General features: G+C 38.0%; 1 protein-coding gene across 15 annotated transcripts in view; it reads left to right on the top strand.

The window, feature by feature from the left end:
• KHDRBS2 (KH RNA binding domain containing, signal transduction associated 2) overlaps positions 1–26,079 on the top strand; it is a 714,887-nt gene that overhangs the window by 270,701 nt on the left and 418,107 nt on the right. For all 15 annotated transcript variants that reach the window (XR_006266123.1, XR_006266120.1, XR_006266124.1 and 12 more), the window contains one exon: positions 16,004–16,120. Coding sequence is in view for 9 of the 15 variants with exons in the window: in XM_043450331.1 (XP_043306266.1) it covers positions 16,004–16,120 (117 nt within the window). In the remaining 6 variants the exon portion in view is untranslated. The remainder of the gene's footprint in view (positions 1–16,003; positions 16,121–26,079) is intronic.

Raw genomic sequence — 26,079 nt, 5'->3', positions numbered from 1 at the left:
GCCAGCATGTGGGGGGAGAGTCTGCAGTGAGGACTCCACCCCGGGCACGTGACTTAGCAGCGTTTCCCTGCCTCTGCAGCTGCCTGGCTTTCCTTCACGTGCATTCTCTGCTGAGATCGCCTCCCTCACATCCCCATACTAAACAGCAGTCCTCACCCTGGGGTCGCTCTCCAATCCGTATGCTCCAGCTCCCAGCCACCATGCATACCAAGGGACTCGCACCCCTGTCTGGAGCACGGAGGGCTGTGGCATGGATTGTCTATGTGCTTCTCACTCCGTTCAGACTGTGACGGATCAACCGCTTCACTCTCCAGTAGCTTCAAATGCTTCTCCTCTCTCCCAAACTCTTCCTCCTGTGGAGGGACCTCAGCTCTGCTTCAGCTCTGCCAGCCCCATCCCCCTCACTGCCCTCTGCTGTTTTCCTTCCTGCTTGCATCCTGCTGAGTTTTGTGTGGCTCTGTATATTCCTTTCTGGCGGCCAGGGGCCTCTGCCAGCTCTCAGCTGGTACTCTGGGATCTTCTGCATCTGAAGATATGTCCCTGACGCCTCTATGGAGCAAACTACTCCACACCCGCCTGTTCCTTTCCCATCTTGCCCCGCTTGAAATAACTCCAAGAGTTTCCTGAGTTATTTCCAATGATGGCAATAGCAGTTTCTATTTATTCCTGATATTTTGTTTCTACTAGATACTTATATCTGATTCTACATAAAAATGTGAAATAATAAGTAACTTTAAATATATGATATAAAATTTATTTTTCTTCCTTTCTAAAAAGTATATGAACATTGTTAAACATGCAAAACCTTAGCAATAAACATACTGATAGTATCTAATGAGAAGAGATTAGAAGAAAAAAAAAAGGAATACTTTGATTGTATGGTCTTGCATTATTAGTAATGAAGATTTTTATATAAAAATATGTTCTAGCTTGAATAACTTGTTGGAACACTTTATCTTTTAATACGTTCACATAATTTTGGAAAGCCATTCCTTTCTTTGATTTCTAATTTCATTCCCAATTTCATTATTCTTTCTTACTCAGTTCTAGTTTTACATAGTTTCATTTGAGATGCTTTGGTAAATTTTTGTTGCCTTGTGTTTCCATTTTTGACAGCATGTGTTTTCTCAAAAATTTTAAATTTAATGCTTAATACAACTTTAATATAGAAGAAAAATATTTTTGCTCATTGTGCAATATTAGAAAACATCTTTATCCTCCCTCTTCTTCAAGCATGAAGCCTTGCTTTCTTCTAGAATATTTTCCAAACCTCTCCAACTAAACATGATCTTAGGTTATTCTTTTGCCCCATGGAACTATTTTTACATTCCTTTTTCAGTTATTATGTTGCATTCCTTAGCACATCGCTGAATAAATGTAGCATAGTCCTCTATTAAGTGAAAGCCTTCTTTAGGCAAAGTTTGAAAAATACCTTAACCCTATTTTTGGTCGGATTCTCAAAAGGAAACAGCACACTCAAAAGGTGGTGGTCAACAGGAGATTACTGGGGGAAAGTTTACAGTGTATGGTCCACGCTAAGGGAGTAACAGCGCATAGTGAGATATCTCGGCGTGTTAAAGTGAGGAGCTTGGCTCCTCCAAAGTCTCCAGGGCTAAGGGAAGAGACAGCTACAGAGGAGCCAGCAGACAGGAGGTGTATCCGTAACAGAGGGAGAAGAATCACTGCCAAACCAGGGCAACAAGGAAAAAGCTAGGAAAATAAACACACCAGCTTCTCTGCCCTACACTCCAGTTATTTGAATCATGTCTTATTGATCAAACACAACCAGTTGCAAAAGGCAAAGAGCCTGGTGACACCTGGTTCTGAAAAACTCAGGGACATAACACGGAATAGAGGAGAGTAAGGGGATCTGAATGTACACATTCAGAACATCCAGAACAATGACTAACGGGCAGCATTTCAGTTCAGGTTGTTGCAACATAGTGTGAAAATCAGGTCACTGCTTAACTTTTATTTCATATTTGGTTGAGAAAAACAGTGTACTGGGTGTTACATTACAGGGATTTTGGCTCAGTTTTACACCTATAAAATCTATATGTTATCTCTAAATTAATGCTCATGATTACAAAACACCCTGAATTTTCTTGAATCTTTGTGCCAATACAGTAACTGTCCTTAAAATATCCTTTGCTATTATTCCCCCAGAACCTGGATTCATTACTTAACAATTCCATGCCTGCACTGTCTGCAAAACAACACTTCCTCAGAGGTTTGGCTGAGAATGAAATAAGATAATTAATGTAAAACCTTTCTAACTCTTATTCTGGTGGTTTTATTCTGGTCTCTTATTCTCTGATTTAAGTAAAGCCATCCTTTATAGTGTATTCCTTTTCTCTATTCAGCATTCAACTTTAGCACTTAAACATTTCCATATTCAAGTGGGAAACCTTTGTCAGCCAGGGTTCCCTCATGGCTCAGACATTAAATCATCTGCCTGCAGTGCAGGTGACACAGGTTCAATCTCTGGGTTAGGAAGATGCCCTGGAGAAAGGAATGGCTACCAACTTCAGTATCCTTGCCTGGAGAATTCCATGTACAGAGATAGTCTATGGTGTCACAAAACCTATTCAAGTGGGAAACCTATATGAGCTAGTAATAGATCAATATAAGAAGGTATAGTCACACAAAGTAATTAAATAAAGAAAACTGTAAAATCATATGCATTTTAGTCTTATCAATTTAGAAATTTGTAGCCTAATTTATTTGTTATTTATTCCCATTTTATTGAAATATAATTGATGTACAATGTTTTATGAGTTACGGGTGTACAATATAGTGATCAATAAATGTTAAATGTTATATTCTATTTATGTGTGTGTGCATGCTTAGTTGCTCAGTTGTGTCTGACTCTTTGCAACCCCATGGACTGAAGCCCACCAGGCCATTCTGTCAATGGGGATCCTCCAGGCAAGAGTATTGGAGTGGGTTGTCATTTCCTCGTCCAGAGGATCTTTCTGATCCAGGGATCAAACCCAAGTCTCCTGTGTCTCCTGCATTACAGGTAGATTCTTTACCTGCTGAGCCACTGGAAAAGCTCAACTCAATAAAAACAAAAACAACCCACTTTAAAAATGTGCAGTGGAATTGAATAGACATTTTTCTGAAGAGGAAATGCAGATGGCCAACAGGCACATGAAAGGATGCTCAACATCGTTAATCATCAGGGAAATGCAAATCAAAACACAATGAGATATCATTTCACATCTGTCAGAATGACCATCATCAAAAAGAACACAAATAACAAAGGTTGGCAAAGTTGTAGAGAAAAGGAACCCTTTTGCAGTGCAGGTGGGAATGCAAATTTGGTGCAGCAACGTTGGAAAACAGTATGGAGGTTTCTTAAAGATCTAAAAATAGAAACACCCCATGATTCAGCAATTCCACTCTTCAGTACAAATTAAAAAAATAAGTAAATCACTAATTTTAAAGGATACATGCACCCCAGTATTCATTGCAGCACTGTTTACAGTAGCCAAGATGTGAAAGCAACCTAAGTGCCCATTAACAGATGAATGGATGAAGATATGGTATATATACATACAATGGAATATTACTTAGCCATAAAAATAAATGAAATTTTTGCCATTTGCAACAACATGGATGGATATGGAGGGCATTACACAAGTGAAATAAGTCAGACAGAGAAAGACAAATGCTGTATGATATCACTTATATGTGGAATCTAAAAATTCAAAACTAGTGAATGGAAGAAAGAAGCAGACTCACAGATTTAGAGAATGAACTTGTGGTTACCAGTGGGAAGAGGAATGGGGGAAGGGCAATAGAAGTGTAGGGGCTAAATGGTACAAACTATCATGTATAAAATAAGCTACAAGTATATATTGTACAACATAGGGATATAGTCGATGTTTTTCAATACATATAAATGGAATATGAGCTTCCCCATAATCTTTAACATTTATGAATCACTATACTGTACACCCATAGCTTATAAAACATTGTACATCAATTACATTTCAATAAAATGGGGATAAATAATATGAATAAATTAGACTAAAAATTCCTAAATTGATAAAGACCAAAATTCTTACCACAGTCAGTAAATACATGGATATTTTCTCTACTTTTCCCGTCCAGCCCCATTTCTCAAATCTCCAGAGTGAATTCCTTTCAGTTTCTCCAACTTGCCTGCTTTGGGTTTTCTCACACATTATTTCTTCTTCCTGGATTGTCTCCAGTAGAACTCCCCTTGGCTGACTTGCCCTAACTTCCTGTAGGTCATAGTCCAGTTTAAATGCTGTTTTTCAGGAAAGGTTTTTTAGTGACTTCATTTATACTTTCCTGTGGAAGCCTGAAGTTCTCCTGGGCCAGTGCTTAGAGCATAATTGTCACTTGATACATATCTGTGTGTTGAGTGATTTATTTAAAAACAAACAAACACACTCCCTTTCTTCTGTTTCTCATTCTTTGCTGTTCCTTCAGAAACTAGTCTTTTGCCCTTCTTTCTTATTTTTCTCTTCTGAATATACATATTCCTGCTTTCCTCTTTTATTCCTCTCCCTTACCAATTTCTTGCTTGTAAGTAATGGTCCTATGTAGAACCTTGGTAGACCTTTATTTTCACGTTAAATATCTTTCTTGATATCTGTTCACTCATGGTTCCTAGAGTTCTTAATGTGGAGAGCAACTAAATTTCTTCTAAAACTTCTGTTCCTGTCTTCCATAATTTTATTAATGATACAGTGTCAATCCTCTGAGCATAGAGTGTATTTCGGTTACTAATGCATTCTCCACTCTGTGCATTCTCCTAACTCAGTGAACTGCCAGATCTTGAAGGCAGCACCTGGGCTCTCATCTGGTCTCCCTGTCGGTTTCCTGTGGCCACTTTTCCCAGCATCATGTATCAAGACCACAAACAACTTCTGATGATTTCTCCCACCTTTCATCTCTCTCCACTCCACAGCATCTTTCTCAGTCTCCTTTTCTGAAACTTTAAAAAGCTTTTAAATTGAAGTTTAGTTAATTTACAATTTGTATTCAAGTGTAAAGCATAGTGATTCAGTTATACACACACATGTATTCTTTTTCTGGTTTTTTCCATTATAGGTTATTGAAAAATATTGAATATAGTTTCCTGTGCTATACATCAGGTCCTTATAGTTTACTTGTTATTATCTAGTAGTGTGTATATCTTAATCCCAAACTTCTAATTTATCTCCCTACCTACCCATTAACTACTTTGATAACCATACATTTGTTTTCTATGTCTGTGAGTCTATTTCTATTTCATATATAAGTTCATTTCTGTAATGTTTTAGATTGCACTCATAAATGATATCGTATGGTATTGTCTTTCTCTATCTGGCTTCATTTAGTATGGTAATGTCAAGATTCACATATGTTGCTGCAAATGGCATTGTTTCATTTTCATGGCTGAGTAACATTCCATTGTATATGTATGTATGTATGTATGTATATACCTACATATGTCATATATATATATATACACACACACATATATACACATACATACACGTTATATCTTCTTTATTCATTCTTCTGCCCCTGCTTTTTTCCATGCCCAGTTTCCACCTCTGTGATCAAGGTTCAGCAAAATGTCAAACTTTATAACTTTCCCATATGGAAATATATTGATATTATCTTTAGTGGCTAATTCGAAACCATCCTTTTTTAATGTATTTTGTACCAGTTGTAGTTGAATTACCATGTTGTGTCAATTATTGTTGAAAAGCAAAGTAATTCAGTTACATATTTTCATACTGTTTTACATTATGGTTTACCACAGCATATTCAATATAGTCCCCTATGCTATACTGTAGGGCCTTGTAATTTACCCATTCTATTTATACCAGTTTGCATCTGCTAAGCCTAAACTATCCCTCCCTCAACAACCTCCCCCTTGGCAACCACAAATCTGTTCTCTATGTTCTTTATTCTCGTTCTGTTTCACGGATAGGTTCATTTCTGTCATGTTTTGGATTCCACATAAAAGTGATATCATATAACATTTGTCTTCCTCTTTCTAACTTACTTCACTTAGTATGATAATCTCAGTTACATCTATGTTGCTGCAAATGGCATCATTTCATTCTCTTTTATGGCTGAATAGTATTTCATTGTATATATGTACCACATCTTTATTCATTCCTCTGTTAATGGACATTTAGATTGTTACCATGTCTTGACCATCAGGAATAGTACTTCTATGAGCATAGTGATGCATGTGTCTTTTTGAATAATAGTTTTGTTTGAATATGTCCAGGAGTGGGATTGCTGGATTGTATGGTCATTCTATTTTTAGTTTTCTGAGAAACCTCCCTAATTTTTTCCACAGTGGCTGCACCAACTGACATTCCCATGAACCCCACATTCTCTCCAGCATTTGTTATTGTATATTTTTTTAATGATGGCCATTCTAACTGTCTTCTCCTGGTGGTTCAGATGGTAAAGAATCTGCCTGCACTGCAGGATACCCAGGTTCAATCCCTAGGTTGTGAAGATCCTCTAGAGAAAGGAATGATTATCCACTATAGTATTCTTGCCTGGAGAATTCCAGGGACAGAGTCGCGAAGAGTTGGAGACAACTGAGTGACTAATACTTCCCTTTCATTCTGACTGGTGTGAGGTGGTACCCCTTTGCAGTTTTAATTTGTATTTCTCTAATAACTAACGTTGTTGAGCGTCTTTCCATGTGCTTAGTGGCCATCTATATTTCTTTTTGAAGGAATGTCTCTTGATCTTCTGCCTATTTTTCAATTGGGTTGCTTATTTCTTTTTTGTCTACCAGTATGAGCTATTTGTGTATTTTGGAAATTAAGCCCTTGTAGGTAGCATGATTTGCAAATATTTTCTTGCATTCTTTAGGTTATTATTATTATTATTATTTTACTTTCTTTATGATTTTTTTTTGTCATGCAGAAGTTCGTAAGTTTGAATAGGTGCCATTTGTTTATTTTTGTTTTTATTTCTATTGCCTTGGGAGACTGACCTAACACAATATTTGTACAATTTATGTCAGAGAATGTTTTACATATGTTATCTTCTAGAAGTCTTAAGGTTCCATGTCTTGTGTTTAAGTCTTTAAACCAGTTTGCGTTAATTTTTTTTTATAGTGTGAGTATTCTAATTTCATTGACTTACATGTGGCTGTCCAACTTTTCCAGAACCACTTGATGAAGAAACTGTCTTTTTCCTATTGTGTATTCTTGCCTCTTTCGTCAAAAAATAATTGACCGTAATTGTGCAGGTTTACTTCTGGGCTCTATATTCTATTTCATTGATCCATATATATGTTTCTATGCTCATACCATGTTGTTTAGATTATTGTAGCTTTGTAGCATTGCCTAAAGTCTGGAACTGTCATGTCTCTCCCTTTGCTTCTTTTTTTTTTTTTTTTCCCTTTGGGATTGCTGTGGCTGGGTCTTTTATGGTTCTATATGAACGTTAGGATCATTTATTCTAGTTCTGTGAAAAAGATCATGGGTAATTTGATAGGAATCACATTAAATGCATAGATTGCTTTGGGTAGTATGGCCATTTTAACGATATTAGTTTTCCCATCCAAGAGCATTAGATATCTATCCATTCTTTAAATCATCTTCAGGTTCCCTTATTAATGCTTCATAGTTCTCAGTATTGTAAGTCTTTCACCTCCTTGGTGAGGTTTATTTATAAGTACTTTCTTTTAGAGCTGTGAATTTAAAAGACATTGGGTTTTATTATTCCATTTTTGATATTTCATTGTTGTTATTAAGAAATGCAACTGATTTCTCTATGTTAACCATATATCCTGCTACCTGAATTTGTTTATCAGTTCTAGTCATTTTTATGTCTTTAGGGTTGTCTCTATATAGTATCATACCATCTTCATAAAATGAAAGTTTTACCTCTTCCTTTCAAATTTAGATATGTTTTACATTATTTTTTTGTCTGATGAACAAGATTGGAAAACCTCTGGCCAGGGTCACCAAGAAGAAAAGAAACATGAACAAAATAAGAAATGAAAAAGGAAACATAACAACTGATGAAGCAGAGTTAGAAATATCTATATTGACTACACTACACTTTGTGTGGATCACAGCAAACTGTGGATAATTCTTAAAGAGATGGGAATACCATACCACCTTACCTGCCTCTTGAGAAACCTACATGCAGGTCAAGAAGCAACAGTTAGAACTGAACATGGAACAAAGGACTGGTTCCAAATTGGGAAAGGAGTATGTCAAGGCTGTATATTGTCACCCTACTTATTTAACTTGTATGTACAGTATATTATGTGAAATACCAGGCTGGATGAAGCTGAAGATGGAATCAAGATTGCCAGGAGGAATATCAATAACCTCAGATATGCAGATGACACCATACTTGGGGCAGAAAGAGAAGAGGATCCAAACAGCTTCTTAATGAAGGTGAAAGAGGAGAATGAAAAAAGCTGGCTTAAAACTCAACATAAAAAACAAACAAACAAACAAACAAAAAAACTAAGATCATGTCATCCAGTCTCATCACTTCATGGAAATAAATGGGGAAACAATGGAAACAGTGACAGACTTTATTTTCTTGGGCTCCCAAATGACTGTAAATGGTGACTGCAATCATGAAATTAAAAGACACTTGCTGTTGGCTTGTAATTTGGGGCATTCCCTGGGTAAAATTCAAATCTAGTCCCTGTAAACAAGGGCAAAGAAAGTCTAAAAAAGAACCAGATCACACCAGACTGATAGTTTGCTGGTTTAGTAGGCAATTTGTTTTTGTTGTTTAGTCACTAAGTCATGCCCAACTCTCTTGCAACTCCACAAAGTGTAGCCCATCAGGCTCCCCTGTCCGTGTGATTTCCCAGAGAAGAATACTAGAGTGGGTTACCATTTCCTCCTCCAGTGTAAAGCAAGTTACATATGAGGCTTGTCTTGGGCAGTAGAAGGATGCCTACCAGAATCTTAAGAGTTTAACTGGGTTCAGTCACTGACACAGTCCAGATGGTCTCAGCAATGGAGAGCACTCTCAAAGCTGCATGTGTGTGAACAGTGGGCAGAACATACATTCTAAGGACAGAGGAAGGGTAAGGAGTCTCCTGTTGCCTGGGTCCAGTAAATAGGTCAACCACGAGTCATGGTTTCTGGAATAGTTTCCCCACTTTATGCACAGAGTAGAAGGATCTATTTTGTAAGAGTCTATTGAGATGCCTTTATACACTGCCTGGGACTAGTATTTTTGGTGATAATTTTATCATGATATTAATTTTTTTCCATTTATTTTTATTAGTTGGAGGCTAATTACTTTACAATATCGTAGTGGTTTTTGCCATACATTGACATGAATCACCCATGGATTTACATGTATTTCCCATCCCGATCCTCCGTCCCACCTCCCTCTCCACCTGATCCCTCTGGGTCTTCCCAGTGCACCAGCCCTGAGCACTTGTCTCATACATCCAACTGGGCTGGTGATCTGTTTCACCCTTAATAATATACATGTTTTGATGCTATTCTCTCTAAACATCCCACTCTCGCCTTCTCCCACAGAGTCCAAAAGTCTGTTCTGTACATCTGTGTCTCTTTTTCTGTTTTGCATATAGGGTTATCATTACCATCTTTTAAAATTCCATATATATGTGTTAGTATACTGTATTGGTCTTTATCTTTCTGGCTTACTTCACTCTGTATAATGGGCTCCAGTTTCATCCATCTCATTAGAACTGATTCAAATGAATTCTTTTTAATGGCTGAGTAATATTCCATGGTGTATATGTACCACAGCTTCCTTATCCATTCGTCTGCTGATGGGCATCTAGGTTGCTTCCATGTCCTGGCTATTATAAACAGTGTTGCAATGAACATTGGGGTGCACATGTCTCTTTCAGATCTGATCTCCTCGGTGTGTATGCCCAGAAGTGGGATTGCTGGGTCATATGGCAGTTCTATTTCCAGTTTTTTAAGGAATCTCCACACTGTTCTCCATAGTGGCTGTACTAGTTTGCATTCCCACCAACAGTGTAAGAGGGTTCCCTTTTCTCCACACCCTCTCCAGCATTTATTGCTTGTAGACTTTTGGATAGCAGCCATTCTGACTGGCGTGTAATCCTACCTCATTGTGGTTTTGATTTGCATTTCTCTAATAATGAGTGATGTTGAGCACCTTTTCATGTGTTTGTTAGCCATCTGTATGTCTTCTTTGGAGAAATGTCTGTTTAGTTCTCTGGCCCATTTTTTGATTGGGTCATTTATTTTTCTGGAATTGAGCTTCAGGAGTTGCTTGTATATTTTTGAGATTAATCCTTTGTCTGTTGCTTTGTTTACTATTATTTTCTCCCAATCTGAGGGCTGTCTTTTCACCTTGCTTATAGTTTCCTTTGTTGTGCAGAAGCTTTTAAGTTTAATTAGGTCCCATTTGTTTATTTTTGCTTTTATTTCCAATATTCTGGGAGGTGGGTCATAGAGGATCCTGCTGTGATTTATGTCGGAGAGTGTTTTGCCTATGTTCTCCTCTAGGAGTTTTATAGTTTCTGGTCTTACATTTAGATCTTTAATCCATTTTGAATTTACTTTTGTGTATGGTGTTAGAAAGTGTTCTAGTTTCATTCTTTTACAAGTGGTTGACCAGTTTTCCCAGCACTACTTGTTAAAGAGGTTGCCTTTTTTCCATTGTCCTCGTTTGTCGAACAAAGACAGAAATATAGATCAGTGGAACAGAATCGAAAGCCCAGAGATAAATCCACGAACCTATGGACACCTTATCCATGATATTAATTTTTAAATATTTACATGGGGTTTCTGCTTTCTAGTTTCCCCTCATTCTTTTATTTATTTATTTATTTATTTTCATTCATTTTTATTAGTTGGAGGCTAATTACTTTACAATATTGTAGTGGTTTTTGTCATATATTGACATGAATCAGCCATGGATTTACATGTATTCCCCATCCTGATCCTCCCTCCCACCTCCCTCTCTACCCAATCCTTCTGGGTCTTCCCAATGCACCAGGCCCGAGCACTTGTCTCATGCATCCAACCTGGGCTGGTGATCTGTTTGACTATAGATAATTTACATGTTTCGATGCTATTTTCTCGAAACATCCCACCCTCGCCTTCTCCCACAGAGTCCAAAAGTCTGTTCTGTACGTCTGTGTCTCTTTTTCTATTTTGCATATAGGGTTATCATTACCATCTTTAGTTTCCCCTCATTCTTAATTGATTTACTGTTTACATACAATAAGTGCTTCCCTGGTGGTTCAGATGGTAAAGAATCTTCCCGCAATGCAGGACACCCAGGTTTGATCCCTAGGTCGGGAAGATCCCCTGGGGAAGGGTATGGCAATCCAATCCAGGATTCTTGCCTGGAGAATCCCATGGATAGAGGAGTCTGGAGGGCTACAGTCCATGGGGTTGCAAGGATTCAGACATGACTGAGCAACTAACATTATATACATTAAAGTGCACAGGTCTTAGTGTGCATCTTGGTGAGTTTTGACAGGAATATGCTTATACTTTCAGCAAAATAAATAATAATACCATCACCCTGGATGTTTCTTTATGCACTTGCTTTCTAGACAGTTCAACCTCAGCCTTATTTCTCAACAGGCAACCATGGATTCTTTGTGCCTCTAGACTTTTGTACCAGTGGAGAATCTAACATGATATGCCCTTTTGTATCTGGCTGCCTCCACTCAGTATAATGTCTGTGAGATACTTCATACTGCTGTGTCAATCAGTGACTGGTTTCTTTCTCTTTGTGGATAAGCTTTATCTCTTCATTTTGCATGGGCAGTGCTTTATTTCCAGTTTAATGGTGATCATGAATAAAGTGTCCCAATGTACTTGTGCAAGGAAATTTGGGAACACATGCATTTACTACTCTTAGATAAATACTTATGTATAGAATTACTGGGATGTAGTGGATCTGTGTTTAAATTCATAAATAACTTCCAATCTTCTTCTCAAAGTCACTGTATCATTTTAAGATAGAAATAATAATTGCTCTAGTGGTTCCACATCACCATCAATATTTGGCTTTTTTTTTTCCCCAGTTTTAGCAATGTGTATGTGTGTGTGTTGTGTGTGTGTTTAATTATTGATTTGATGGAGTTATTTTTTTTTAAGATTCTATATTCTAGTCATTATTCACATATATTTATGGGGAGGATTTTCTCCCAGGCTGTGGTTTGCAGATTTAATTTCTTAATGCTTTTTGGATCAGTAAATATTTCAATGACGATTCTTCACTTGCTAGTAAACTTCCCCAGCTTAAATTTGCAAAGGCCTTCTTGCATGCTAATTTATTTTTTTGTGTTTGTGTTTAGACCTATTGTTGTTATTCAGTCACTCAGTCTTGTCCAACTCTTTGTGACCCCATGGACTACAGGACACCAGGCTTCCCTGTCCTTCACCATTTCCCAGAGTTTGCTCAAACTCATATCCATTGAGTCGATGATACCATGCAACCATCTTACCATCTGTTTTCCCTTCCTCCTCCTTCCCTCAACAGGGGCTTTTTCAATGAGTCAGGCTCTTCACATAAGGTGCCCAAAGTATTGGAGCTTCAACTTCAGCATCAGTCCTTCCAATTAATACTCAGGGTTTACTTCTTTAGGATTGACTGGTTGACCTCCTTGTTGTCTAAGGGACTCTCAAGAGTCTTCTCCAGCACCACATTTGAAAAACTCAATTCTTCAGTGCTCAGCCTTCTTTATAGTCCAACTCCCACATCCATACATGGCTACTGGAAAAATGATAGCTTTGATTTTACGGACCTTATTTGGTAAATTGATGTTTCAGCTTTTAAATATGCTGTATAGGTTTGTCATAGTTTTTCTTTCAAGAAACAACCATCTTTTAATTTCATGGCTACACTGATCATCTGCAGTGATTTTGGAGCCCAGGAAAACAAAGTCTGCCACTGTTTCCATTGTTTCCCCATCTATTTGCCATGAAGTGATGGGACCAGATGCCATGAGCTTAGTGTTTGAATGTTGTGTTTTAAACCTGCTTTTTCACTCTCCTCTTTCACTTTCATCCAGAGTCTCTTCAGTTCCTCTTCACTTTCTGCCATAAGGGTGATTTCATCTGCATATCTGAGGTTATTGATATTTCTCCTGGCAATGTTGATTCCAGCTTGAGCTTCATCCATCCTGGCATTTCACATGATATATTCTGCATAGAAGTTAAATAAGCAAGGTGACAATATACAGCCTTGACATACTCCTTTCCCAATTTGGAACCAGTCCATTGTTCCATATCCAGTTCTAACTATTGCTTCTTGACCTGCATACATGTTTCTCAGGAGGCAGGCAAGGTGATCTGGTATTCCCATCTCTTCAAGAATTTTCCACAGTTTGTTGTGATCCACACAGTCAAAGTCTTTAGAGTAGTCAATGAAGCAGAGGTAGATTTTTTTTTTTCCTGGAATTCCCTTGCTTTTTCTATGATCCAGTGGATATTGGCAATTTGATCTCTACTTCTTCTGCCTTTTCTAAATCCAGCTTGTATGTCTGCAATTTCTCAGTTCACCTACTATTGGTACCACATTCGTTTGTGGTTAATTGCTCAGTTGTGTGTCTTTGAGGCCTCAAGGATTGTAGTCCACCAGGCTTCTCTGTCCATGGCATTTTCCAGGTGAGAATCCTGGAGCAGGTTGCCATTTCCTTCTCCAGGGGATCTTCCCGACCCAGGGATCAAATTGGGTCTCCTCCTTGCAGGTGGATTCTTTGCCAGCTGATCTATCAGGAAAACTCAGCTTGAAGAATTTTGAGTATTACTTTGCTAGCACATGAAATGAACACAGTTTTGCAGTAGTTGGAACATTCTTTGGTATTGATTTTCTTTGGAACTGGAATGAAAATATGTTTTCCAGTCTGGTGGCCACTGCTGAGTTTTCCAAATTGGCTGGCATCTTGAGTGCAACACTTAAACAGCATCATCTTTTAAGATTTGAAATAGCTCAGCTGGAATTCTATACTAGCTTTGTTCATAGTAATGCTTCCTAAGGTTAACTTGACTTCACACTCCAGGATGTCTGGTTCTAGAGGAGTGATCACACTGTCATGGTTGTCTGAGTCATTAAGACTTTTTTGGTACAGTTCTGTGTACCACTCTTGCCACCACTTCTTAATCTCTTCTGCTTATGTTAGGTCCTTACCATTTCTGAAATGTTTCCTTGGTATCTCTAATTTTCTTGAAGGAATCTCTAGTCTTTCCCATTCTATTATTTTCCTCTCTTTCTTTGTATTTTTTCAGTTAAGAAGACTTTTTCTTAAATATCTCTTTCTATCTCTTCTCACTATTCTTTGGAACTCTGCATTCAGATGGGTAAATTTTTCCTCTTCTCCTTTGTCCCTCACTTCTCTTTCTTTCTTAGCTTAGGCCTATGGTAGACCTTAAAATAGGAGTTGCCTTAATGTGTGTTGTGAAAGTTGCTCAGTCATGTCCAACTCTTAGTGACCCCATAGACTGTAGCCCCCCAGGCTCCCTGTCCATGGGGATTCTCCAGGCAAGAATACTGGAGTGGGTTGCTGTGCCCTCCTCCAGGGGATCTTCCTAGCCCAGGGAGTCCTTGGTGGCTCAGACAGTAAAGAGTCTGCCTGCAATTTGGGAGACCCAGTTTGATCCCTGAGGTGGGAAGATCCCCTGGAGAATGAAATGGCAACCCACTCCAGTATTCTTGCCTGGAAAAATCCCATGGATGCAGGAGCTTGGTGGGCTACAGTCCATAGGGTCACAAAGAGTCAGACAGGATTGAGCAACTTCACTTTGCTTTAATGTGTGTTAGAATGTAAAAGTATTTTTTGTGCTTGTTTTTGCATATGAATATGCAGTTGTTCCAGCACCATTTGTTAAAAAGATTTTACTTTTCAAATGTTTTCAAAAGTGCTCTGGCCCTTTTGTTGAGAATCAGTTGATCTAAATGTGGTCTTTTTGCATGCCTGTAGATACCCACACTCCAGTGCAGCACTGAGGCAGTGTGGTGAGAACAGGCATCTTGACTTGATCCTGTATTTATGGGGAAAGTATTCAGTCTTTCCCCATTAAGTGTGGTTTATTTCTTACTCTGGATATTTAAAAATATATGATAACTCTGATATAGAAGACAGTTACTTAATTTTGTTTATTTCTGTTTCACATGCCCAACATAGTCTTTAATGCATTCTAATCCTTTTTTTTTTAATTAATGAGTAATTACCTCAGTCATTTCATGTAGTGATATTCATTTAGTAGCTGGCAACAAATGCTGATAACTGCCTTTATTTCCCTTGTTTATAACCAGATTTCATAATTAATAAACCAGTTATATATGCCTCTAGCCCTAGAATTTTGCATGTAAGCAAACTGCTTTGTATATATGCTCTTTCTAACATTTTAAACCCTTTTGTATGCATTCACATCGTTTATTTGCTGGTCTTTAGAACAACTCTTTAACACAAAGAAGGTAAGATTGAAGAACAGTTGAATCTCTTTATTACCAATCATGAAATTTAAAATGGACTTTTACAGGCATAGACAGTGCTTGCCAAACATGAATGTTAAATTTTAATTTAAAATAAATTTAAGTTTTTATTTGTTTATTTATTTTATTTTATTTTTGCAATTTTGAATGTGCACAGGCATGTTAAATTTTTTCTTTATTTCAATAATCTGATTGGAGAGAAAACCCTTTAGAAATTTTATAAACCATAGTACTTCTCCCTAATTTTTTTTTAAAATAATTTATGTGATTATATGAGTAAATTATATTTTCAAAAGATTACTGACTCTAGCATTTCTTTAGGAAGAAGCATCTCTTTAAAAGTGTATCTGAGCTCATAGGTCTGGGGTGGTTTCCTGTGTGTGTGTGTGTGTGTGTCTGTGTGTGTGTGTTTGGGTATGTGAGAGGCTGGTTTCCTGTGTGTGTGTGAGGCATAACTCTGTTCTCCATGGTAAAGTTCGAAAAACCATAACCCATCAGTTTTGCTTGGTTTAAATCATTGCTTTTCTCTACTTAATATAGATGTTCTAATGATTTTGTTTCCTAGTTCAATTTTGTGGGCAAATTGCTTGGACCGAGAGGAAACTCTTTGAAGAGGCTACAGGAAGAAACAGGTGCTAAAATGTCTATCCTGGGCAAAGGATCAATGAGAGATAAAGCAAAGGTATGAACTTTGAATTTGTACTAAAGATTCACAGGGAATCAATTGTAACAGGGTGGCCATATTCACAAGCACATCTGAGTTGTCCTCCAATCAGTTCCCATAATCTTTATCCTTTTAGGACTACTCTGCACTTTCTGATATCTTCTTTATCTTCATAAAAATAAGCTACTGGACTTTTCTCCCAAAGCATGTACTTTTGTGTTTTATTCTTTTTCAGTCCTTTGTTTAGGCGGCTATCAAATCTGTTCATTTCTTTCGTGTCCTCTGTAGGATGTTTCTCTATGTGTGTACTCATTTTCTTTAATTTCCTGACTGGATCCTTTTTCTTCCTTCAGTTGCATCTTGTGATCCCATCCCATGTTTCCCATCCCCTCATTTTATCTTTCCACTCCACTTCACTCTGATCCTGTTACCTGAAGCAATTTCAAATACTTATCTGCAAATCTAAGAGACTTTTGGAGAAGGAAATGGCAACCTGCTCCAGTGTTCTTGCCTGGAGAATCCCATGAATAGAGGAGCCTGGCAGGCTACAATCCACGGGGTTGCAAAGAGTTGCACACAACTAAGCTACTAGCTCACACACATGCACGCATGAGAGTTCCACTTATTTTTTGTAATGTGTCAGTTATATTAAATGACTTAACTTAAAAGACAAATAAGCTAATAAATTTATCAACTTGGATATTTGAAATGATTCACATTGCATCTGAACTACATCATTTCCCCATTTTATAAATGGGAAATATCTTCTGCATTCAAATTCTTTGTTTTGTTGAAATAACTATTTATAGAGATTTATTCATAAAGTATCTCTTAAAATCAATTGAAAAAGGGTGACTGTGTTATGGTAGTATCATTTGACCTGGCCATACTTTTTCTTACTTGATATGTTACCAGGGAAAATAAAATAGTCAGACATTTTAATTCTGACTATAAAAATTGCTTAGAGATAGTTTAGGAGTTGCTCAACTATTACTATGAAACATTAAAGGGAGGAATTTATAGTAAGAAATGTTACTGAACTTGTGAATGTACCATGCATGTTTGATCTTTATTGTAACAAGGCTGTGTGTGGTGTCTGACCAAGGCATGCTGTATGGGTCCTTAAAAAATAAAAAAAAAAAAACATTAATAATCAGTTCTGTAATTTGCTAAATGATGCTACTTGCTAGTATTCAATTTTGAGTAAATTTTAGTTACTTTCTACCATGTATAATTTCAAAAGGATGACTTTTTGGCCAAATATCCTGCTTCTAGTTAGAGTATATTTAGAAGAAATAATAAAAGTATTTAAGGGATAGCTTTTGTCTTCTGCTGTAAGCATGTTTAGATTTTCTAGGTATATGAGGATAAATTGACACATAATTATCTATATCTGTTCTTTCATATATTCTTTATTTGTTATATGTTTTCCAGATATCTCAAAGTCATATAATAGAAAGTTCATTTTATATGTTTTTATGCTCTCATATAATCTTTAAGATTTAGATCAAGCAGAGAGTTCCTAACCCCTGTGATAGGCTTATTTAACTATAAAACATATTTTACTGAAATTTTCTGTTTCACTCATTACACAGTTAACTTTCATGGACCAGAGAAATGTCTTAGTTAGCTTTGCATACCTAGAGTCACCATGTAGTCTCTTCATATTTTTTAAAACAAATAAGTGTATATATCATTTCCATATATTTGGACATTTTTATATAGGATTCTATTTTTCCTGTGAACATGGTTAGCTACCAACATAATTATTAGAAAAATCTAGCAAGAAACAAATTTGATCCTATTAACTTTCTGTTAGGTTTAATTTACTAATATTGTGCTGTGTGCTTAGTCGCTCAGTTGTGGCCGACTCTTGCGGCCCCATAGACTGTAGCCCACCAGGCTTCTCTACCCATGGGGATTTTCCAGGCAAGAATACTGGAGTGGGTTGCCATTTCCTTCTCCAATTTACCTGTTATTTAAAATCCTGTTTCTATATTGATTACATTTTGGGTGGTTCACCATGTTTTCATGAGTATCCTCATTGTTCCTTTTTTTAAATGAAAGAAAATAAAAACATTTAATAGCGACATCAATAATAACATATAGTAGTATAAAATGTGCTTGTTAGACTCTAGATAAGACCTTAACTACCAAAGACAACACAGCTGAAACCACAGCTGAAACCACAGCTGAAACCACAGAGATAGATGTGAACAAAACTTACCTTAGTAAACACTTGATTAAAAATAAATGCTTGGTAAATTTTTATTGTTAGTGTTGCTAATTTTGCCTCTCTGCCACATGACCTGAACAGAAAGGAATATTTTATGTAATTTTATTTTTCTAGCAAACGGTTAAAACTTATCTGATTTTGCAGCTCTAGTTCACAGTAATAAATGTGAAGTGGGAAAAAAAAATTCTCCCTGGAGTTTGTATTCCAATGGGAGAGACAGACAATAAATAAGTGAATAAATACATTTTCTACTTTCAGACATTGATAACTGTGTGGATTAAAACAAAACAGAGGAAGGGAAATATGTTAATGCTAGGAGTAGTAGTTTGGTACAATGATCAAGTATAACACTGGACAAGGAGAAGGGACCGACACAAGGAAAATCAGGCAAGAGAGAATGCAAGTGATGGCTCTGAAGGAGAATTCATGTCTTTATCTGTAACTATCCTGGCAGCCATAGCCCTATCTTTGTTTATAACCATGCTTATTCCCATTTGGACCTTCCCAGGTGGCACTCGTGGTAAAGAACTTGCCTGCCAGTGTAGGAGGTATAGGAAATGCAGGTTGGATGCTACAGTCCACGGTGTCGCAGAGTGGGACATGACTGAGCGACTTCACTTCACTTCAATAATGAGTGATATTGAGCATCTTTTCATATTTCAGTTAGCCATCTGTATGTCTTCTTTGTCTGTATAGGTCTTTTTCCTACTTTTTGATTGGGTTGTTTGTTTTTTTGGCATTGAGTTGTATGAGTTGCTTGTATATTTTTTAAATTAATCCTTTGCTAGTTGTTTCATTTGCTATTATTTTCTCCCATTCTGAGGGTTGTGTTCTTAGCTTGCTATAGTTTCCTTTTCTGTGCAAAAGTTTTTAAGTTTAATCAAGTCTCACTTGTTTATTGTTGTTTTTATTTCCATCACTCTAGGAGGTGGGTCATAGAGGTTCTTGTTTTGATTTATGTCATCGAGTGTTCTGCCTATGTTTTAGTCTAAGAGTCTTATAGTTTCTGGTCTTACATTTAGGTCTTTAAGCCATTTTGAGTTTATCTTTGTGTATGGTGTTAGGAAGTCTTCTAATTTCATTCTTTTACATGTAGCTGTCCAGTTTTCCCAGCACTATTTATTGAAGAGGATGTCTTTGCCCCATTGTATCTTCTTGCCTCCTTTGTCAAAAATGAGATACTCATAGGTGCATGGGTTTATTTCTGGGCTTTCTATCTTGTTCCATTGGTCTATATTTCTGTTTTTGTGCCAGTACCATACTGTCTTGATGACTAGCTTTGTAGTGTAACCTGGAGTCACGAAGATTGATTCCTCAAGCTCCATTCTTCTTTCACTTCATTCTTCTTTCTCAAGACTGCTTTGGCTATTCAGGGTCTTTTGTGTTTCCATATGAATTGTGAATTTTTTGTTCTTGTTCTGTTAAAAATGCTATTGGTAATTTGATGGGGATCACATTGACTCTGTAGATTGCATTTGGCAGTACAGTCATTTTCACATTATTGATTCTTCCTACCTAGGAACATAGAATATCTCTCCATCTCTTTATGTGGTCTTTGATTTCTTTCATTAGTGTCTTATAATTTTATGGGTATGGTTCTTTCATCTCCTTAAGTGAGTTTATTCCTAGGTATTTAATTCTTTTTGTTGAAATGGTGGATGGGATTGATTCCTTAATTTCTCTTTCTGATTTTTCATTGTTAGTATATAGAAATGCAAGTGATTTCTGTGTATTGATTTTGTATCCTGCAACTTTGCTAAATTCACTGATTAGCTCTAGTAATTTTCTGATACTAACTTTAGGGTTTTCTATGCAAAAAGGCAAAATGGTTGTCTGAGGAGGCCTTACAAATAGCTGTGAAACGAAGACAAGCTAAAAGCAAAGGAGAAAAGGAAAGATATTCCCATTTGAATGCAGACTTCCAAAGAAGAGCCAGGAGAGATAAGAAAGCCTTCCTAAATGATCAATACAAATTAATAGGGGAAAACAATAGAATGGGAAAGACTAGAGATCTCTTCAAGAAAATTAGAGATACCAAGAGAATACTTCATGCAAAGATGGGCACAATAAAGGACACAAGCGATATGGACCTAACAGAAACAGACAGTATTAAGAAGAGGTGGCAAGAATACACAGAAGAACTATGCAGAAAAGAGTATAATGACCCAGATAACCATGATGGTGTGATCATTCACCTAGAGCCACAAATCATGCAGTATGAAGTCAAATGGACCTTAGGAAGCATCACTATGAACAAAGCTAGTGGAGGTGATGGAATTACAGCTGAACTATTCTAAATCCTAGAAGATGATGCTGTGAAAGTGCTGGACTTAATATACCAGCAAATTTGGAAAGTTCCACCGTGGCCACAGGAATGGGAAATGTCAATTTTCATTCCAAACCCAAAGAAAGGCAAGCCAAAGAATGTTCACACTACCAGACAATTGCACTCATCTCACATGCTAGCAAAGTAATGCTCAAAATTCTCTAAGTGAGATTTCAATAGTACATGAATCAAGAACTTCCAGATATTCAACCTAGATATAGAAAAGGCAGAGGAAGCAGAGATCACATTGTCAACATCTGTTGGATTATACCAAAATCAAGAGAATTCCAGGAAAAAAAAAAAATCTATTTCTGCTTCATTGACTACACAAACGCCTTTGACTGTGTGGATCACAACAAACTGTGGAAAAGTCTTAAAGTGCTGGGAATACCAGACCACCTTATCTGCCTCCTGAGAAACCTATGTACAGGTAAGAAGCAAGTTAGAACCCGTCATGGAACAATGGACTGGTTCCAAATCGGGAAAGGAGTACGTCAAGGCTGCTTATTGACACCATGCTTATTTACCTTGTATGCAGCGTACATCATGTGAAACACTTGGCTGGATGAAGCACAGCTGAAATCAAGATGGCTGGGAGAAATAGCAATAACCTCAGATATGCAAATAACACCTCCCTTATGGCAGAACGCAAAGAGGAACTAAAGAGCTTCTTGAGGAAAGTAAAAGAGGAAAGTGAAAAGGCTGGCTTAAAACTCAACATTCAGCAAACAAAGATCATTGCATCTGGTCCATCACTGCATGGTAAATAGAAGGGAAAACAATGGAAACAATGACAGACTTTATTTTCTTGACCTCCAAAATCACTGCAGATTGAGATGGCAGCCATGAAATTAGAAGACTCTTGCTTCCTGGAAGAAAATCTATGGCAAACCTAGGCAGCATATGAAGAAGCAGGGACATTACTTTGCTGACAAATGTCCATCTAGTCAAAGCTATGGTTTTTCCATTAGTCATGTATGGCTGTGAGAGTTGGACCATAAATAAGGCTGAACGCTGAACAATTGATGGTTTTGAACTGGGTGTTCGAGAAGACTCTTGAGAATGCCTTGGACTGCAAGGAGTTCAAATCAGTCGATCCTAAGGGAAGTCATTCTTGAATTGAAATCAGAAAGACTGAATCTGAAGTTGAAGCTCCAATACTTTGGCCACCTGATGTGAAGACCCAGCTCATTAGAAAAGACACTGATGCTGGGAAAGATTGAAGGCAGGAGAACAAGAGGATGACAGAGGTTGAGATAGCTGGATCGCATCACCAACTCAATGAGCATGAACTCGAGCAAGCTCCAGGACATGATGAAGGACAGGGAAGCCTGACGTCCATGAGAGCTGCTTTCCATGGGTTTGCAAGGAGGCAGACATGACTGTGTGACTGAACAACAATAACAAATGGTTTCTAGGATGGGAAGTAAATTGCACCGTACTGAAACTACTGCTCCAGACCAAGACTGGGGCAGTATTCTTTCTTAGTCCCTTTGTTTGGCCAAGTAGAATAGTTAAAGATTTGTCTTAGACAAGAAAAGGTCATTGGCATTTTTGTGCTGAGAACATAAACCAAATTTGTTGCTTTCTCATCAGTCCTTATGTTTCTTACACATGGTAAACGTTAGATGTGGGAGCAAGTTATACATATGGATGCATGTTGTGATTATCTACAATATCTGTACTCATTGATATTATTTCTTTTTTTCCAATTTCCTATATTAGAGAAGAATTTCTAAGCAGAATCCTAGGGTGATTTAATGTAGTGATGTACATTTGTATATTATATTTTATGTTATTTAGTGTTAAATAGATATTATATACTTAGTAGTCTATCTCACTGTATGGTGAAAAATGGATAAATTAGGTTGTTTGTTTATATGTATAAATATATTCTGGTAGGTATATAGGTAGCTCATTGGTAAACAATCTGCCTGTCAATGCAGGAGATGCAGGCGATGTGGGTTTGATCCCTGGGTCGAGGAGTTCTCTTGGAGGAGGAAATGGCAACCCATTTCAGTATTTTTGCCTGGAAAATCCCATGGACAGTGTGTGCGTGTTCAGGCACTTTGGTCACTCTTTTTGACCCTGTTGACTGTAGCCCACCAGGCTCCTCTGCCCATGGATTCTCTGAGTAAGAATACTGGAATGGGTTGCCTGTGCCCTCCTCCAGGGGATCTTCCTGACCCAGGGATTGAACCTGTCTCCTCTGACTCCCACATTACAGTGGATTCTTTACCCCTGAGCCACTGGGGAAGCCTGAGCAACTGAGAATGCATGTATAAATATATCTTAAATATCAAAATTTCCTTTACTTTTTCACATCTCTCATTGGTGCTGGGAAACTGTTGTTCATTATGGTTAAGCAGGCATTTCTGCCAATGGGGAAGGTCTGGTTGATGCTTAATGCAGATATCGTGCAGGGAGAGAGTATTTTTTTAATATTTAAATTTATATCTTGCCATAGAATATACATTTTATTTCACAATATTTTGCTATGAACACAACTGATTGAACCATTTAATTTTTGCAACCAAGACCATACAGTTTCAGGGATACATTCACAAGTCATTCTCTCACCAGAACTTAAACTAGTTACAGGAGCAAGCTTGCCAGATGTCAATAAATGAAACACTTTCATGTAATTTTTTCTTAATATCTAAACAGTACAAATAACCCAGAATCATTCTAAGTGCATTTATTTTTTAAAATGTTATCCACAAAGATATGTATTTTTTTTTGTAAGTAGTTTGTTCAAATAGAGCATTTGTTTTAACTTTGAAAATACTTTTTTTTTTTTGAGATCAGAGTTTTGAGATAGACTGTCAACTGGTGTGCTCATGTTCTTCTGTCTGGTTTATGCCAGAGGAAGCATTCCAAACCTATAAGAACATCCTGGTGGGTGGGGGTGGGGGGAGCTTTGAAACCTCAGATGGGAATGTAACAACAGGTGCTCAGGAGGCAAAACAGGGAATTCACTACAGAGATCATTGCCAAACAGCACTTCCCAGTTGAGAAGTGGCTTGCATGACCACCGCAGTGAGTGGGGGCTGGATACTGAGACTCAGGCTTGAGGGGTTGGACCCCAGGCAGAAGATCAGGAGTGCCAGCCATGAAAGAGAGTCTGAGAGAGCTAGTATGACATGATGGAGGGGGTCAAGGGAAAAGCCTGGGCCTCCCAGACAAGCAAGGGATCTTGCTGCTGGGACCCTCTTAACTCCCTGCAATCACAGAACACAGGAACTTGCCTTTGTGAATGGCATAGGTGGGATGAGCAATGGCTGTGAACTGCTCAACCCCAGAGGTAGATACATCTGGCCAAAGCCACTGTCAAAGCCAGCACGAGTGCCAGAGGCAGAACAAGACTCGGCTGCAGTTTACAATCCCAGACTGGGGACTGCCAAAGCCAAGGTGAGTGCTGGAGGCAAGGGACAAAGCACATTTGTTGCAGTCACAACCCCAGAGGAGAGTGCATTACTCACCTCCGAATACAGTGGCTTCACACAGGCCTTGGGCCCAATAGGCACTCCCCAAACACCATAACTGAAAGTGCCATAGCCCGCCCTCTCACCAGCCTGACTGAGCAAGTGAGCCCTAACAAGCCACTGCTTTCATCGCCTTTGCTCTGGGCAGGGAGTAGACACAGAGGGGTGTCCACAAGCAGAGGTGGGGCCAAAACCAAAGCAGAGCACCAGGTGCTGAGTCAGCAAAGTGGGCGGAACGTCACTGCAGCAACGGGTACGCCAGATTACATATCCACAGGTAGCCTGAGACTGTGGACTTTAGGGCAATTGTGGACTTCGGGAGCAAGTTCAAGCTGGAGTAAGCCCAGATCTGAGTCTGAACAGACCTTACAGCACCAACAGCAGGTCCAGAGATCTTCCTAGAAATATTAGAGGACCTCCTGAGTAAGCAGATTGACTGGTGATCACTATGTGGAGAGGACAACCGAGAAATCAGGATGACAGTCTTCTATCACTCTCTCTTATGTGTTTTTCCCCTTCTTTGCTTATTTTTGTATTGTTTTAATATCGTCCTTTTTTATTATTATTCTTTTAATTTTAGTTACATTTAAACTTACATTTCCCTTTAAAAAAATCTTATCTTTAGATAAATTAATGTTGCCTTTCCTATTTTTATAGTACTCTTTAACTATATTGTATTTTCCATTTTTTTATTTTGTATTTTTCCCAGTCTAGTTTTTAGAATTCATTTTTAATTTGGAGTTTGCTTATTAGTGTGAGTGCTCTCTTCTTTTCTGATTCTGGTGTTTATTCTTATTCTTTTTTTTTTTTTCCTACTTTTTCTCTCTCCTTTTCTATTTGTGTGTTAGTTTCTTTCAGTGTAATTGGCTGTTGAGTGTTGCTTTCACCATTGGTCTTTCTAGGGGTTTTCTCTTAGATGTTTCATGGCCTGTGAAGTCTTGGTGCTAAAGTAAGGGGTCAAGCCTGAACCTCACCGGTGAGAGACGTGAGTCCAGAGCTTTGGAACATCAGAGAACTGCCAACACCATGGAATATTAATCTGCAAGAGCATTCCCAAAGGCCTCCATCATAACACTAAGACCAGGTCCCACCCAAAGGGCAGCAAGTACCAGTGACAGGTGCCTCATACCAAACCTTCAGCAAAACAGGAACCCAACCCTCACAATTAGCAGACAGGCTACCTGAAGCCATATCAAGCCCATAGACACCCCAAAACACACTGCTGGACTTGGCACTGCCCTTCAGAGAGATAAGATTCAGCTATATCCGCCAGAACACAACACATGTCCCCCCAACCAGGAAAACTTCACAAACCCATTCGTGATGGGTGTGTGTATGCGTGTGTGTGTGTGCAGATTCCACAAATAAGAGGAAGTATGATCTTCTAAACACAGTAAATTAAACAAAATGAAAATACAGAGAAACATACAGCAGGTAAAAACCCACAAGACCAAACAAGTGAAGAGGAAATAGGAAATCTACCTGAAAAACAATTCGGAGCAATGATGGTAAAGATGATAGAAAATCTTGGAAATAAAATGGAGACAGAGATAAGTAGAATAGAGGCATGGATCAAGAAAATAGAAGAAATATTTTTTTTTTTTCTAATTCAGTGGCTTTTATTTTTATTTTTTTTTTTAATTTTTTATTAGTTGGAGGCTAATTACTTCACAACATTTCAGTGGGTTTTGTCATACATTGATATGAATCAGCCATAGATTTACACGTATTCCCCATCCCGATCCCCCCTCCCATCTCCCTCTCCACCCGACTCCTCTGGGTCTTCCCAGTGCACCAGGCCCGAGCACTTGTCTCATGCATCCCACCTGGGCTGGTGATCTGTTTCACCATAGATAATATACATGCTGTTCTTTCGAAACATCCCACCCTCACCTTCTCCCACAGAGTTCAAAAGTCTGTTCTGTACTTC

The sequence above is a fragment of the Cervus canadensis genome, chromosome 28, assembly GCF_019320065.1.
Source record: "Cervus canadensis isolate Bull #8, Minnesota chromosome 28, ASM1932006v1, whole genome shotgun sequence".
Taxonomy (NCBI): Eukaryota; Metazoa; Chordata; class Mammalia; order Artiodactyla; family Cervidae; genus Cervus; species Cervus canadensis.
This window is presented reverse-complemented; position numbering and strand designations above follow the sequence as displayed.